General features: G+C 39.6%; 1 protein-coding gene across 1 annotated transcript in view; it reads left to right on the plus strand.

The window, feature by feature from the left end:
* ELP1 (elongator acetyltransferase complex subunit 1) overlaps positions 1-17,864 on the plus strand; it is a 60,331-nt gene that overhangs the window by 8,922 nt on the left and 33,545 nt on the right. Inside the window, exons 3-12 of the mRNA XM_079790073.1 lie at positions 2,622-2,774; positions 4,372-4,453; positions 4,798-4,878; positions 6,665-6,750; positions 8,499-8,595; positions 9,207-9,297; positions 10,540-10,663; positions 11,642-11,735; positions 14,780-15,010; positions 15,880-16,050. Coding sequence (XP_079646199.1) covers positions 2,622-2,774; positions 4,372-4,453; positions 4,798-4,878; positions 6,665-6,750; positions 8,499-8,595; positions 9,207-9,297; positions 10,540-10,663; positions 11,642-11,735; positions 14,780-15,010; positions 15,880-16,050 — 1,210 coding nt within the window. The remainder of the gene's footprint in view (positions 1-2,621; positions 2,775-4,371; positions 4,454-4,797; positions 4,879-6,664; positions 6,751-8,498; positions 8,596-9,206; positions 9,298-10,539; positions 10,664-11,641; positions 11,736-14,779; positions 15,011-15,879; positions 16,051-17,864) is intronic.

The following is a 17,864-nucleotide window of genomic DNA, read 5'->3' on the forward strand; positions in this document are numbered from 1 at the left end:
TCCCAACTGCCCTCCCCTGCTGGCCATCTTGTGTGTTGGAGTGATGGTCAATTTGCATATTATTAGATAGGATAGAGGCCTGGTAAACCGGTGGGGGCCGGCTGGTTTGCCCTGAAGGGTATCCTGGATCAGGGTGGGGGTTCCCTTGGGGCGTGGGGCGGCCTGGGTGAGGGGCCTGTGGTGGTTTGCAGGCCAGCCACGCCCCCTGGCGACCCAAGCAGAGGCCCTGGAATCTGGGATTTATTTATCTTCTATAATTGAAACTTTGTAGCCTTGAGCGATGCCAAGCCTCCTTCCTGCTCGCTTATGGCCGCAGCCATTTTTGTTGGGATTTATTTGTCTTCTATAATTGAAACTTTGTAGCCTTGAGTGGAGGCCTGGGCCCACCAGAAAGCTTGGCTTCCTCCATCACTGGGGGCAACTCAAGCCTCCTGCTCACTCCAGTTCCGTGACTGCTGCCATTTTTGTTGGGATTTATTTATCTTCTATAATTGAAACTTTGTAGCCTTGAGTGGAGGCCTGGGCCCGCCAGGGCAGGCAAAAAGCTTGGCTTCCTCCATTGCCGGGGAAACCCAAGCCTCCTGCTCTCTCCGTGGCCGCTGCCATCTTGTTTGGGTTAATTTGCATACTTGTTCCTGATTGGCTGGTGGGTGTGGCTTGTTGGTGTAGCGGAGGTGTGGTCAATTTGCATATTACTCTTTTATTAGATAGGATACTACAAAGCCATTGCAATAAAAGCAGCCTGGTACTGGCACAAGAATAGGCATATAGAGCAGTGGAACAGAGCAGATACCCCAGAAATTAGCCCACGCCAATATGGTTAATTAATACTTGATAGAGTAGGCAAGAGCATACAACAGAGTAAAGACAATCTATTCCATAAATGATATTGGGAAAATTTGATAGGTACATGCAAAAAAAAGAAACTAGATTATCAACTTACACCATACACAAGAATGAATCCAAAAGGGATAACAGACTTAAATGTAAGTTGCAAAAACCATAAAAATCCCAGAAGAAACCATAGGCATCAAACTCGGACATCTCAAGTAGCAGAATTTTTGCTGATACATCTCGTAGGGCAAGAGAAATGGGTAAAAAATAAGCAAATTGGACTATATCAAACCAAAAAGTTTCTACACAGCAAAGATATCATGAAATGAAAAGGGATATCTTTGCCAGTGATACATCTGGTAAGGGGTTAATTTCCAAAATATATAAAGACCTTATACAAAAAAAGGAAGAAAATACAATTTAAAAATAGGCAAAAGACCTGAATAGACACTTTTGCAAAAGAAATAGACAGTTGACCCAGAGACATGGAAAAATGCTCAACGTCACTAATCATCAGAGAGATGCAAATGAAAATGACAGTGAGGTACCATCTTGCACCTGACAGAATGGCTACCATAAAAAAAAAAAAAATCAATGCTGGCGAGGATGTAGGGAAAAGGGAATCCTAGTACACATCCTAGTGGAAATGCAGACTGGTGCAGGCACTATGGAAAACAGTATGGAGAATCCTCAAAAAATTAAAAGTGTAACTGCCGTTTGACTCAGCGATCTCACTTCTGGGAATATATTCTAAGAATCCCAAAACACCAATCAGAATCAATATATGTACCCCTGTGTTCATAGCAATGTTATTTACAATAGCTAAGATCTAGAAACAGCCCAAGTAACCATCAGTAGATGAATGGATAAAAAGGCCATTGTACATTTACACAATGGAATACTATGCAGCTGTACGAAAAGAAGGATCTTTTACCCTTTGTGACAGCATGGAGGCACCTGGAGATTATTATGCCAAGTGAAATGAGCCAGTCAGAGAGAGACAAATATCATATGATTTCACTTACATGTGGAATCTAATGAACAAAATAAGCTGATCAAAAATAGGTACAGAGACATGGAAGCATGGAACAGACTGGCAGATCTCAGAGGGAAAGAGTGGGGGGAGAAGTGGGAAGAGATTAACCAAAGAACTGGTTATGTATAGCTTATGGATATAGACAATAGTATGGTGAAGGCCTGGGGTGGGGTGGGAGCCAGGCGGATGGGGAAAATGGTGGGACATCTGTAATACCCTCAACAATAAAAATTTAAAAATAAAATAAAAAAGAATAAGCTGTGTCATGTACTCACCTATAAACCTACTTTTGCCTACCCCTGTATATATTTAAAAGCTATTTGGATTGATTCTAATATCTTCCCTTAATTATATTTTGCTACTAATGTATTTTAGGTGATTACATTCTTAGTCCCCTCCCTGCATCGATAGAAATCTCAGAAAACCATAGTCAAAAAAAGAAAGAAAGAAAGAAAAAAGAAAGCCATAGTTATTAACTTCATGTTTTATTGGATATTTTTTAAGAGACCAGGCTTTTTGCTTTTATGTTTGCTTATCAAAAATGTTGCATAAACTATTTTTCTTGTTAAAGATAGTAGGGTTATGAGAGTCCTTAAGTGAAAGTTTGGATTTTTATCTAGAAAAAAAAATTTTTTTGAAAGCTGTTATATTATAAATGAAGCATTAAAAAGCATTTTATTTCTGGAAATGTTGTCAGTTGTTCTTGTAAGTAGATTGGCTTAATTTGCTTATGTGTTTGTTTTGATGGAAGGTGAGAAACGAAATTTCTTTAGTGGCAGAAGGCTTTCTCCCAGAGGATGGAAGTGGCTGCATTGTTGGTATTCAGGACTTGCTGGATCAGGAGTCTGTGTGCCTGGCCACGGCTTCTGGAGATGTCATACTGTGCAATCTCAGCACACTCCAGGTAAGTGCAAGAGTCAGTGTAGAGGAAGTCTCAAGCGTCCTCCAACAGGACCTTGTTTTGCATAGAAGTTTAAATATTCAGGCGATGTACTATTTAAGCATTTTACAAATTACAGTCGTTGCAATATATATTTCTTTACAAAAAATTGTTGGCTTTAGCTGTATTTCATGATGCTTCTAAAACTCAGTTTTGTCTACTGCATTTGTTAGTCAGAACAATTACAACCTGGAAAAAACACACCCTGGCCATTCTTATGTGGTGTAGTTCACCTCTTATCAAAATCTGATCCTGAATTGTAATTTATATTTCTCAATTAGAAAGTCTTTGAAATATTTAAGATTGCCAAAGGAGATAGATTTCAACCGTTAGCCTCTTTCTCTACTATAGCATAAGGCTGACTTTGCGGATTTCTGTCTTTACCTTTTTAACAGCAAGGGTTTCACACTAAAATAGTCTAAGTCTTTTTAAACTTCTTTGATTACAACATGAGTTGTGATCTCTTTAATATTGATTGTGCAATGAGACTTATAGTATTACTAATAATATAATGATAGTAGTAGCAGACACTTATTCAATGTTTACAATGTGCCAGGCACTTTGTCAAGTGCTTTTCAAGCATAATCTATTTAATATACAATCTTATGAGATAGATAGTTTTTCAGTTCTTTAGAACTAGAGGAAATTGAGGCACAGAGAGCTTAAGTAACTAGGCCAAAGTCATAGTTTTCAGAGGGGATATGAACCTTGGCTGTCTAAATCTGATACCTTTGCTTTTTTCCATTGCATTTAGTGCAGTAATAAATGTTACTTTCAGTTTATGGTAAGAAATATCAAAGACATCAAGTCCAACTTAAATAGTGTTTCTCATATTTAAAAGGTATGCTTTTATTTTCAAAACTTCCTATAGCGATTTTTCCTGATTACTGAGCTCCTCCTGTCCATTAATTTAATCAAATGATTTTAATCCTCCCTATTTGTGGCTTTTCAATGTATGCAAGACAGAATCCATGTTCTTATTGTACCTTATAGGAACTTTCACTATGTGTTCCCCAAATTCCTTTTAGCCTCTCCCCTCTCCCATCATTCCTGTGTGTGTGTGTGTGTGTGTGTGTGTGTGTGTGTGTGTGTGTGCGCGCGCGCGCGCACCTTATGCTCTACTTGCAGCTGTTATTTAACTGCACCTTTTTTTTTATTTTGTGCCTCAATATTGCATTTCCCCCTGATGTCTTTTTCCTGGCCCTATTATCACCCTTCAAGGCACCTTTCCAGAAAAGCTTTCCTGAATTCCTGGGCCACTAGTGATTTCCTGCTTTGAGCCTTAACTTAGTTTCCAGAAACCTCAATTATATCTCTAATCCCACTGTAGAGTCATCTTTTCATCTCCTTCTTGAGATAACTCTGGGAGGAATGGAATGTCCATAGTCACATCCACTTCCTGTGCCCTGTGTCATGCCTAGTCTCTCAATACCTGATACTGAATAAATGTTTCTTGAGTAAATTCATGGTTGTTTTGTTTTTAATTATTTTGATTATGGTTGTAGTAAATTTTCACTGAGACAGTGGGGTTTTAATCTCTTATTTTTTCTGTCTGTCTCAGCTGGAATGTGTAGGGAGTGTAGCCAGTGGTATCGCAGTCATGAGTTGGAGTCCTGACCAAGAGCTGGTGCTTCTTGCTACAGGTAAACTTGTCATTAATCTCATCTGACTTTTATCAAACATGGCTCCTAATATCTCACAGGGTTAAGCTGTGTAGGTTTCAAATTTTTCTTTTAACAATTATACCAGTGTTATAATTTAGAGAGGACTTTTATGTTAGCCTTACAACATAAATAGCTGAGAAAAAGCATCACGTCAGAAGCTCTTTGCGTTTATGAGAGTCAAACACTTAGAATGAATTCTCTCTGTCTTGTTCTGACTATAAACTCCTTCACACCAGCTCTGCAGCTTCCAGTGCCATTGATACTTATGGAATTGCAAATTTGTTGTATGAAAATGAAATCATTCTTGTTTGTGCCCCTTCAAGGTCAACAGACTCTGATTATGATGACAAAAGACTTTGAACCAATCATGGAACATCAGATCCATCAGGATGATTTTGGTGAAAGTGAGTATAGCTTTGTTTGAAATGTCTTGTGACCTGCGTTCCACTCAAGTTTGATCATTGTCTTGCACACTAATCTCCATGTCATAACCCAAAGGACTATGATGTTTGAACTTCCATTCATTAAATGTCTGATCGCCCAGTTCCTTTGACACACTCCCAATCTTGAAAAGCATACTTCAGAGCCTCTCCCAGTCTGAGAGTTAGCTTTGTCAATAACCTGGGGAATAGAAAACTATGCTTAGGGTCATCTTGATAGTTGTTGCCCAGGAAAGGGACTACACTAGCTAGACAGAGGCGGGGAACGTCCAGCCCATGGGCTGTATAAGGCTGCGAAATCATTTGGCCTGGCCCTGCCAAGGCATTAGGGATGAGTTAATTAAATGTTTTTTAATTAACTCATCCCTAATTAACAAGAAAGATTTTTAACGTTTCCTGAGGTCTAATTTCATGCCTTCTTATTCCACCAACTCTGAGAAGTCATTTAGAAAATGGCTATTCATTTATTCATTCAAAAGTAATTTATTTGTTCAGTAATAATTTTGGGGTTGGTATGAACCCAGCAGTGTTAGGTGCTGTAGACAATTTGGCTTTTCTCTTAAGGAATCCCATTAGTTCACTGATAACTTGATGTGCAGGTATTAGGGTAGCATAAGGGGAGGAAGGGAGTTACGGAGAGGGAAGGCTTCTCAGACGTGGCTACTTCAGCTGAGTCTTGGCCGAATTGGTCTTGGGTAAATGAGGGTGGAGGGTAGGGAAATGGTTCAAACAAGTGAATAAACCCATTCCAAGGCAAGGTGTTTCCCAGAAGCCTTTGACACATCATAACTTTTTCAGACAACTGTGAATACTTAAGCATCGATGGTTGGCAGGACGTGAATGTGGAATGAAATAAACAGGATGAATTTTGATTATGTTTGGTAGGAAGGGAATTTGGACATTGAGTTATAGGTGATCAGCCATTAAAGGTTTTGATGATATAAGATTGAGTGATTGGTACAGAGGGAAGAGTAAGGGTGACCTGGTAAGAGGTTGCCAGAGGAATATAGGTGAGGGATAAAGAAGGTGGGTGTGGGGCCAAAAGAGGGAATAAATTCAGGAAAAATTTGATTCTCAACAAGGATGGGAGTACATTTTTTGGAATTATCTGAGCAACTATTTTGGAATATGTGTGCATGGTTCCTCTCCTGGCCTAGCCAGTTTGAAAAATACCAGTTTAGAAAGTACAATAGTAGGCTTTGGGTATGTAAGGTGAAGAGGAAAGTTTAATGGGACTCCAGCCTGAAGCTCAGATGGTGGGATTAAAGGTACCAGGATTTGAGAGGGAAGGTGGGAATTGCTGGACTGTAAAGGGGTAGGTGGTGAGTTATGTTTTTGGTTTGTTTCAGGGCTACATGGTATTACTATGTGAAGTAGGCAAATGTAAGGGGCCAAATCATTGGCATGTAGGAATCTTTACAATCTTGGGAGTAGATGAACTTGCTCAGGGAGCAGGTATGGTCCTGGAAGAGTACAGGATCCAGGATGGGTCTCTGGGGCATTCAGCTTTGAGGCCAGTCATAGAGATAGATAGTAACCAGCATACCTTTGCATGGGAAAGTGCCCTGGGTCTAGCTAATCCCACCTACTTTTTCTTAATGTTGACTGCTGGTCAATTTATTGAGAGGTCTCAGAGCACCCAAGTAATTACCAGTCCCTAACTTCTTGGAAACTAGCAATGAAACTGCTTTTATTTCATTTCATTTAGCTCACTGGTTGTCTTGCATGTTCTCAATCATTTGTTCTCTAGACAAGTTTATCACAGTTGGATGGGGCAGGAAGGAGACCCAGTTCCACGGATCAGAAGGCAGGCAAGCGGCCTTTCAGGTGCAAATGGTAAGGTTGATCTGATGGATAAAGACACTTAGAGGCTAATAAGGGACAGATGTCTTGTGCTTTAGTAAAGCTGACACTGTTCAGAAAACCTCAGGGAATGAGTCATCCTAGGACAGTGGTTGGCAAACTCATTAGTCAACAGAGCCAAATATCAACAGAACAAAGATTGAAATTTCTTTTGAGAGCCAAATTTTTAAACTTAAACTTCTAACGCCACTTCTTCAAAATAGACTTGCCCAGGCCATGGTATTTTGTGGAAGAGCCACACTCAAGGGGCCAAAGAGCTGCATGTGGCTTGCAAGCCGCAGTTTGCCGACCACTGTCCTAGGAAGATCCTTCTTTCTTTTTTAATGCCAGTTGCTTTATCTTTTTTATTTTTCAGCATATGGAATAATTATAATCAATATTCAGTGTAAAAAATAAATCACAGATAGAAATAAAACACTCTGTATCTCTTCCTGATATGTAGAAGAACTGTTTTTATACTTTCCTACATATGGAGATATTAGATATTTTTTCCTGCTTTTTCCTTTTGGATGAAACTTATTTTCCTTCATTCTGGATATATTTTGAAGGTAGAGCTTCATTCTGGATATATTTTGAAGGTAGATCTATCAATAATAGATCAGGTGTGGGGTGTGAGAAAGTGGAATTGAGGATAATTTGGGGCCTGAGCAAATGAAAGCATTGTGTGTATATTATATGTAGAAATTTCCATGAACTGCCCTTATAGTATAAACCAGAGGCCCAATGCACGAAGATTCGTGCAAGAATGGGCCTTCCTTCCCCTGGCTGCCAGCACCGCCTTCGCTCCGGCCGGGAGCCGCCTTTCTACCTTCCCACGCTGCCCAGAGGCCCGGAGCGGCTGGGGCGCCTGTGTATGCAAATTAACCCACCATCTTTGTTGGGTTAATTTACATACTCCTGATTGGCTGGTGGGCGTCGCGAAGGTACGGTCATTTTGCATCTTACTCTTTTATTCGTGTAGATGAGTCAGTAATACACTGCCTGTCATGTACCGTTTTTCATCTTTCATTATTTCTAGCTGCATTTTGTGAATCGTATTTCATCTTTTAACCCTGCACCTGAGGAAGTTTGTGTTCTGTACCATGGTTTCGTTTCGCCTAGAATGAATCTGGTTAGGCTGCCAGTGTATTCCCTGGGGTGCAGACTGTGGCACCATTCTGACTTAACCTGTCACAGGAATGGATGATGGCTGCTCAGGCGGAGTTGTCCCCAACCCCCCAAAAGTTGGTTTCTGTCTTGAAGGCCTTCAGGATTGAGATGCAAGTGGCACTGGACTGTTTTCACCATCGCTGCTGCCTTGATTACCGCTGGCTCGGCTCTTCTGTGCACTGTTGTGAAGCTTACACAACAAATAGAACTCTCTCTTTCTTCTATTTATATTTAGACAAACAACATTTATTTTCTTGTCGAAGTTACCTGGTAGATTCCTCAGCTCATTGGTGTTAATATCTCGATCTGTAGCTTTTTTTCTGTTGCTTGAAGGCCATGTTTTTTAATGCCCAAAGAAGAATTTTGTTTTGTTAGAAGTTCTTTTCTCTTCTACTGATGATTTCTGCATCTAAGGGTCCTTTTATTAGAAGAGTTCCTAAGGTTTCTATGAAGCTGGTTTTTTCTAGGTAGCTTAATAGCGTATGAAAGATTGACATTTAATAGCCTGAGGCTTGTTTGATTCTGGGCCACTGAAGGCCCTCAGTGACATTTGTCTTTCCTCATCTCTTTAGATTGAGTCTGCTTTGCCCTGGGATGACCAGAGACCACAAATCACTTGGCGTGGTGATGGACAGTTTTTTGCCGTGAGTGTTGTTTGCCCAGAGACAGGTATGGAAATAAATTGCAGTTAAACAAACTAAAAGTTTATCTTATTAAGTTCAGGAAAGTTTATTCTCTCTTTTTTTTAGGTGATACTCAGCATTTTAAAGATTTTTTAAAAATTGATTCTTAGAGATAGAGGAAAGGAGAGGGAGAGAGAGAAAGAAACATCAATGTGAAAGTGAAACATTGATCTGCTTCCTGCTACTCAATCTCCACTGGGGACTGAGCCCACAACCCAGGCAACCTTTTGTGTATGAGAATCCAACTGGCAACATTGTGTTGCATGGGATGCCGCCCAGCCAACTGAGCCGCACTGGCCAGGGCAATTTTTTCTTTCTCATTGAGAGTTTTCTTTTATTACATAAAGATATACTTTAGATGTTAATGAATTTAGAACTAAGAATTAGAAGAGTTCTTTGAGGCTATTTTATCCAGCCTCCTATGTGTTGGACACAAATTTTTACCAAGATTAATCTAATTTGTTTGTAAAACTATGACAGTTTTTATTAATAAGGGGGGGGGGGGAGGTGTTTGAAAAGTTCCGACTTGACAGTGCTTATCATAATGCTTTAAGCTTGTTTGTTTTTTGTTTTGTTTTCTCTCTACCTACTGCATAGGGGCTCGGAAGGTCCGAGTGTGGAACCGTGAGTTTGCTTTACAGTCAACCAGTGAGCCTGTGGCAGGACTGGGTCCAGCTCTGGCCTGGAAGTGAGTGGGAGAAGAAATCTTTTAACTCCTTCCTCAGAACTCTTGGAACTAAGGGTGGGGGTAAGGGAGAGAGAGATCAACCAAAGGACTTGTATGCATACATATAAGCCTAACCAATGGACACAGACACCAGGGGGGTGAGGGCATGAATGAGGGTTGGGGGGGCATTGGGAGGATAAGGACACATATGTAATATCTTAATCAATAAAGAAAAAAGAATACCAAAAAAAAGGATTCTTGGAACTGGGGTAGAGGTGGTACCTATTGAATGTGGGTGTTTATATAACACAAAAAGAGAATTACTTTTTTTCATTTGGCTGTAAGCCTATATGTTTTTTTCTTTTTTAGTTCCCTGAAGTCTGACTTCAATTTGAATAGTAGATTCTGAGTTTCTTCGCAGATCTCACAATTCCGAGACCCATATGTTTTGTAGGTTATAGGCAGGGTCTCCATGAAGCCATTGTATAAAGCAGAAAATGGTGCTTAGAAGGGAAGTCGCTGTATGCACAGCTCAGTGGGCAGTGGAGTTCTGGTGAGGACTAGGAGGAGGGCTTCCTTCCTGTGCACCATCTCCCACACCAAGGGAATCTGTTTGCTGAGGAACGTGCAGGGTGGATCCAGCCTGATTCTCTTGGCCCAGCACCCTTGTGTGGTCACAGCCTGCTTGCTTGTGATTGTGGCTGCCCTTAATATAGAGAGAGGATGTGTCCCATCCACTGTCTCAGTAGCATCTGTTATATGCAAAGCCACTAGGTCTGTAGGTTTTAGATATCTCATTTCCCACCAGTCTTTGAGTAGCAGTTGGATGATAGAGCAAAGAGAAAAATGTATTTGAATTAAAACCTAGAGATGAGGTGATTGAGAAGTCTTTAAAATACCTACCTGAGCATGGAATATTTGCTGAAGTTATCTACTTGAAGGAGAAATAGGTTATGGTGTTATAGGACATTATACATGCAATGATTTAAGTAAGGTATTGACTTTCTAAAAAGTCACCCAAGTGCATTCTAAATCTGAGGCTTTGGGGGCAAGTGGAGGCTTTGTGCAAATTAGGAAAAGGCACTCTTTCCTCGGGGCAGGCATAGTCTCACTAGGGTGACTGCTCACCTGGTGACATGGAATTTAAAACTTCCTTGGATGCTTTTGGTTTTTGCTGAAAAGAATCATTTCTCCTAATTTTATCTCGTTTAAAGCCAGCTGCATGTACTTGCGGGCCTTCTAACACTCTCCATTTGCTTTAAGGCCCTCGGGCAGTTTGATTGCATCCACACAAGATAAACCCAACCAGCAGGATGTGGTGTTTTTTGAGAAAAATGGACTTCTCCATGGACAGTTTATGCTTCCTTTCCTCAAAGATGAGGTGAAGGTAGGTGCCTGAGTTGTTTCAGAATAAAATTTAGGGACTTCCCACAGCTGTAGAGAAGGTTTATATTGGATATGGGCATGCGTGTAAATAGAAGCTCCCGTGTACGTAGTAATAGAAATAGTGGCTTCTTATAACTTAAGTTCTTTTGTGGGTTTCTTTTCTTCTTAAAAATGAGAAACTATTTTTCTTAGATTTTTAAAGAATAAGTGGTAATTCTTTCCCACCCTACATAAAACATAGACAGGAAATAGAAATGCTAGTTTTATTGTTTATTTTGACAAAAGTAAAATTCTTCCAGCAATAAAGATGCCTTTCATTCATAATATTGAAACCTTAAGCAGCTTGTGTACCATTAGGATCTTTGTTGGAGCAGATACACATCCAAAGGTAATCTTTAATTAAAGACACTAAAAGTGGAGAGAAGAGGTGGATGACCTCCCATGTACCTATTATTTGTAAGATACCAACATTTTGCAAAATTATTTTATCTATTCCCTCTCCATGGCCCTCACACACAAACATACATACACACACATTTTCATTTTATTTCCTAGGGTTTTTTTTTTAACTCTAAGAAATGTACTTTTAATATTTTTTCTAACAGTTAAGAACATTTTTCTTTAAATAACCGTAAGTAACCACAATTACATTATCATACCTTACAAAATTAGTAATCATCCCTTAGTATTATCTAATCCCTAGTCCATATTCAAATGTCCCTGATTGACTAAATGTCACTTGCATTTGGTTGTTAAATCTCTTTTAATCTTTAAGCATAATGCATTTTTTAGAGTCCTCTGCATATGAGGACAGATTACACAGATTTGTTTAATGACTCTGTAGGTTAATAATTGATAGCTAGGGGTCTGCTCCAGGAGAGGATTGTTTGGTTTGTGAGAGCGGGGAATTCAGGTATCATAAAGATTTTGAAGTAAATACATAGTTAAAGGACAATGACAGGTCTGTTTTCCCTACTAGGTAAATTACCTGCTCTGGAATGCAGATTCCACTGTGCTTGCAGTTTGGTCGGAAGACCTTCAGAGGGAAGAAAATTCCACTCTAAAAACCTATGGTAAGACAGCACTGTTTCAGCCTTTTGCCCCATAAAATATAGTTGAAAGTAGATGTGGAGTTGTCCTTATCCCTTCTACTTAGTCCTGTGGTGGAATAAAAGATGGTGGAGAGGGGTAGGTGGAGATGGGCCGGTGGTTAGGTTTTGATTATTTATGGTTTCAGCCATGCATCAGTCACGGGTCTTTAGAGAAACAGAATCAGGGCAGGCCAGCAGGCTGGAAATTCAGGTAGGAGTTGATGTTTCAGTCTTACCTGAAATTTATAGGACAGGCCCGCAGTCTGCAGACAGGCAGGATCCTATGTTACATGTTTGAGGTAGAATTCCTTTTTCTCCAGGAAACCCTTGCTCTTTAAGGCCTTTAATTCATTGGATGAAACCTGCTCATTGTGGAGGATAATCTGCTTTATTTAAAGTCAACTGATTGTTGTAGGGCGAAATGGGTAAGGGGATCAAATCTATGGTGACAGGTGGAAACTAGAATTTTGGTGGAAGCACTCTATAGTATATATAGATATCATATTATAATGTACACCTAAAAATTATATAATGTTACTAACCAGTGTTTCTCAATAATAAATAAATAATTTTTTTTAGAAAATTGAAAGAAAAAAAGTCAGCTGATTGTGTATGTTAGCCACATCTACAGAATACCTTCCTACCTTCCCAGCAATATCTAGACTAGTGTTCAACCTGGCACCATAGCCTAGCCAAGTTGACATATAAAATTGACCATTAAGGTCACCAGTAATTTCTTTTCTTAGATGGTATTGCTACAGGAAGTCACAATGTTGACCAAAGGAATACTACACTGAAAGTGAAAGAGAAATTGGATTAGATATAAGAATCGTCTCTATACCTTTTAAATTATGTAAATAGGTATTTTTTAGTGTATACATAATAGGTGAAAACATTACAAAATAAAGATGAGAAGGAAAATAGTTAATTCATAATTCTGTCTCTTTAATAATCACTATTGAAATTTTCTCATCTTCCAGATTTTATTGATATGTTTCAGTATAGCCATGACCTCATTTTTGTTATGTATATAGATAGGTGTATATAGATAGGTATGATGCATCAGTTTTTGTAACTTATTTTCTGCTGCCACAAACATATTTCTACTTCAGATATCCATCTATATTATTTTTAATTACTGGATAATATTCATTTGTGCCGCAGTTTATTAAATCCCATTCTGTTAGACTTTTAAAGTTTTGTGCTTTTTCATTATCAATAATAATGCACTGAATATTTTTTCATTCACTCATTCATTCATTTGACCCAGTGGCTTTCAACCCTGGTTGCAACTTTATTTTTTTAATTTTTATTTTTTTAATATATTTTTATTGATTTCAGAGAGGAAGGGAGAGGGAGATATAGAAACATCAATGAGAGAATCATTGATTGGCTGCCTCCTGCATGCCCCACACTAGATATCAAGCCCGCAACCCGGACATGTCACCTGACTGGAAATCGAACCATGACCTTCTGGTTCATAGGTTGAGCTCAACCACTGAGCCACACCCGGCTGGGCAACCCTGGCTGCACCTTTAGAAAACAAAACAAAACAAAACACTTAACAGGCCTCATCAATATTGGATTCATTGTATCGGGATGAAGACTATCTGTATTTAATTTAAAAAACAAAATGCTTCCAGATAACTTTTAACATGCAGCCAGGGTTGAGAACCACAGGGTGTCAAGGGCCGGCAAGGCACTGTGATATGCTCAGGATATGTGTTACATAACAACAGCCATGATACCTGTTATCACAGCATGAGCAGAAAGTCTAGCTTACCAACTCACTGCTAGGGACAGTGATGGCGAACCTATGACACGTGTGTCAGCACTGACATGCGTAGCCATTTCTGATGACACGCGGCCGCATGCCGAGGATGAAACATTTGCTGCTCCTGAGGATGAAACATTTGCGACTAGAGTTTTGGAGTTAGTTTTTTCCTCAAAGTGACACACTACCCGAGTTATGCTCAGTTTTTTGGCGAAGTTTGACACACCAAGCTCAAAAGGTTGCCCATCACTGGCTAGGGAGATGTATTGCGATAGCCAGGTTAGAGAACTAGGTTAGACTTGCTGTGATCACTGAATTAAGAATTAGTGAGCTGGGAGATAATTAAAGAAAATAAGTTTCTTAATATAATCAAGAGCTTCATTTACGTGTGTCATCTGTTTAATAAAAGTTGGTTTTGACTTGACATGATTAGGTCTTTTTTTAGCTTTATTGAGATATAATTGGTATATAACTGTGTAAGCTTAAAATGTACAATGTATGATTTGATACATGTATATATTGTGAAAAGTTTATCACAATGAGATTCACCTCACATAATTACCATTTTTATTGTTATTGTGAGAACATTTAAGATCAACTCTCTTAGCAAGTTTCAAGTAAACGTTACTGTATTATTAGCTGTGGTCACCATGCTGTACATTAGATCCCTGGATCTTACTCATCTTATAACTGAAAGTTTGTACCCTTTGACCAACATCTTCCCATTTTCCCCACCCTCAGGATTAGGTCTCTGCTTTTAATAGATGTTGGAAAAGATAATCGCTTGCTAATCTCCCTTGGACTGCTGAATCCTAGTTAATACCAGAGAGCCTTGCACCCAGTTGCATGCAAAGTACTTGGGAGAAAGTAATAAGCAACTTAAGCTTAATAGAACATAGTGGTGCTAGTCCAGTACTTCTGGATTGAGTGTTTTAATACTTTTAATCTTCCTTCTAATTCTTTATGAAAAGAAAAACAACTGACTAAAACACTGTCTTGTCTTAGCCTTCCATCCTCATGATTAAAAAGTTTGAAGGTAGAGGCAAAAATAAACATGTGTTTCTGACTTTATTGAGCTTGACATTTTGTCTTCATGCAAAATTGCCTTTTACCAATTATTGTTAATATTTTAATGGAGAGGCTGAGCAGGAAGGGTCATTCAGAAAAGAAAAGATTGTCCCATCCCCCTCTAGCAAATGGTATGAGGTCTCGTCCTCCAGCCTCTGAGGCCTCCTTTCATTCTCCCTTGCAGTTCAGCTCTGGACTGTGGGGAACTATCACTGGTATCTCAAGCAAAGTCTGATCTTCAGCGCCTGCGGGAAGAGCAAGATTGTGTCTCTGATGTGGGACCCGGTGACCCCGTACCGGCTGCATGTTCTCTGTCAGGGCTGGCACTACCTCTGCTATGACTGGTGCTGGACGACCGACCGGAGCTCGGGGGATAATTCAAGTGACATGGCCAACGTGGCTGTCATCGATGGAAGTAAGCAGCTAGAAAAGGTGTCTGTGAGCCTGGAAGGGGCCCCTGAGCCGATGCCTGCAGAGGTGGTGGTTTGGTTAAAACCAAATATTTATTTGGTTGGTTGGTTGGTTTATCTTTACTTATTTGTTGTTTTGTTTGGATGAGAATTCCTATAGCTGGGGCATGTACTTTCCTGAGGACCATAGTCCCTCCTCCCCACATCCACCTCCCACCCCAATTCCTCATTGTGCTGCATCCATGGTCTTCACATATTTACTGGTCCGCCTTTGAAGACATTGAAAATTCTGACCCTGGGCAGAAGAGGCACAGTCGTGTTACGGTTTTGTATGTGTTAGCCTTGTCTTTTGCCCTGACTCAGATTTTCATTGACCCTTGCTTCTAAGATTGTAATGTGAGTTGCTGTACTAATTCATGTTCTATATAGTTGTCATAATACTGATTTAATAATCTCATGATCTGTGTAGAGGACTTAATCATATATGCCTTATTACCAAATCCATGCAGAGGGAAGTGCTTCAAGGATTTTAAAGGCATTGATTTCCTTGCATTAGTCTGGAATGCAGCCAAAGCTAGAACTCTGATCTCTTGACCTTGTCCTAGCTCCTGGCTCCTAAAACCTCCAAGACAAGAGATGGACTTCTCCAGGTCTGGAGGTGACAATAGCCTGATACAGACAGAGTCCATGATATTTCCTTCCCCCCTTACACGGTGTTTAAGCTTATTCATGATAAAACACCAAAAATTATTTTAAAGAATTGCTGTGTATCTCCTACCACCGTCATTTGTTAGTGGTACTGTGCTGTTCTGATGCCTTAATTCACAATTGAACATCCATGTGTCTGATCCTCCTTCTCCTCTGTCACATGCAGACAGGGTATTGGTGACAGTCTTCCGGCAGAGTGTAGTTCCACCTCCCATGTACACCCATCGAATGCTGCTCCCAGAGCCTGTGAATCAAGTCATGTTCTCTTCATGCCCTGAAAGGAGTAACGACCTCGCTATCCTCGATGCCAGCAACCAGATTTCTGTCTATAAATATGGTATGCTCAGAAATGTTAAGATGTTCTGAGTCAGGTTTCCCCTCTAAAAAGCAAGTTATGGTTTGATGTTGCCTTCGCTCTAGTGTTTCTAAAAATTTTGAAGTTTATAATTAATATCTTTATCGTCATGATATTTAATTGGCTTGGGGGGGTCTTTTGGGGGGAGTTTCAGTCTTACTATGGCTTATAAGAGCTATTCCTTTGCTTTGTTGAACTTGAAGAGTCAGTTATTTAAAGAATAACATTCAACCCTGGAAATAGGACGGTATCTTATTACACCTGTAATGTGTTTTACAGTTTTCATTGCCTTTGCACAAATTTTCACTTGATCTCACAGCACTCCTAGGAGCTGTGTCACAGATGGACTTCTTTGTGTTGTGCTTTTTAAAAAAACGCTTTCATTGATTTTAGAGAGGAAGGGAGAAGGATAGAGAGATAGAAACATTGATGAGAGAGAAACACATCCATCAGCTGCCTCCTGCACGCCTCCTACTGGGGATTGATCCTGCAACCTGGGCATGTGCCCTGACCGGGAATCAAACCAGTGACCTCTTGGTTCATGGGTCAACGACACTCCATCACTGAGCCAAACTGGTTGAGCTGGATTTTTTCTTTTTTATAATGAAGGACAGAATGCCAGCGAGTTTGCAATTTTCTTCAGCAAGCATGGACAGGGAGTCCAACTAAGGTGTCGTAGCTTCTAATCCAGTTGTTTTCCACAGCCCCATTGCTCTCAGTTCCTAGTTGCTTTCCTGATGGGCTGGGAAAACCTGACACTTGTTTTCAGTTGTGAGTTCTATGTTCATGTCATGAATTATACAGGCAAATGGCGCTGGTGGACTTGTTTTCAAATAACTTATGCATTCTCAGAGAACAATCTAGATAGCTGCTAGGATAGAATAATCAAAATTAACTAATTTGGATTGGAATTCCCTGCTAATCAGCTTTTCTGTTGAATCAGCAGGCTTCTGTTTATACTAACAATAACAGTGGGCCCTCCTTTCCTTCAGTGTCATTTTCTTGGAACGTTGATGAGATGCTTTGTAGGAACTCTTGTTTATTCCAGTTACCACATGATAAAATAGATTTTGTTACATATCATTTTGTTTAAAGTCACAGAACCCATTGACGGTGTTAGGTAAGGACTTACTGTACTTGAATATGTCTCCAGCTTCTCTGATTTTAGTTTTACTCTGTAAATGCTATAACAGTTCTCCTTAAACTTTTTATTTCTTAATAGCATTAAAAAAAAGTAATAGTAATGTGTTCATTTTTAAGGAAAATCAGAAAAAGCAAAAATTAACTTCTTTTCGAAGTAGATTTTTTTATCAACCTGTAATATCAAAAGTAAACAAGTGATTGTCTTTATACTCGACTACTGTTACTGCTGGTTTTGTTAGCTTAAAAGAATCAGATGTAGAGTAAGCTTTTGTGGTGCTTACTAGATGATACTAATTTAAAATTGTATAATTGTTTATTGTCTTACTATGTACAGAATATTTTATCCTACATTCACTTAAAAAAATAACTTTATTCATACCACTCATCCATTTAGGGTGTACAACTCTAGGGTTTTTAGTATATTTGCAGTTTTGCAACCATCACCATAGTCAATTTTAGAACACCTCTATCTCCCCAGAATGAAACTCTGTAGCACCCTACATTCATGATACTGACACTTACAACTCCATGATCAGATAGGGCAGGTTAGACCTCCACTCTCGGGCAACGTGTCAGGTGTCTGTGTGCGGGCAGGCCATGGTGTGGGCACCTGGAGACAGACATACCAGTGAGGCTGTTCAGAGTGACTAGGC

The sequence above is a fragment of the Cnephaeus nilssonii genome, assembly GCF_951640355.1.
Source record: "Cnephaeus nilssonii genome assembly, chromosome: 14".
Lineage (NCBI taxonomy): Eukaryota > Metazoa > Chordata > Mammalia > Chiroptera > Vespertilionidae > Cnephaeus > Cnephaeus nilssonii.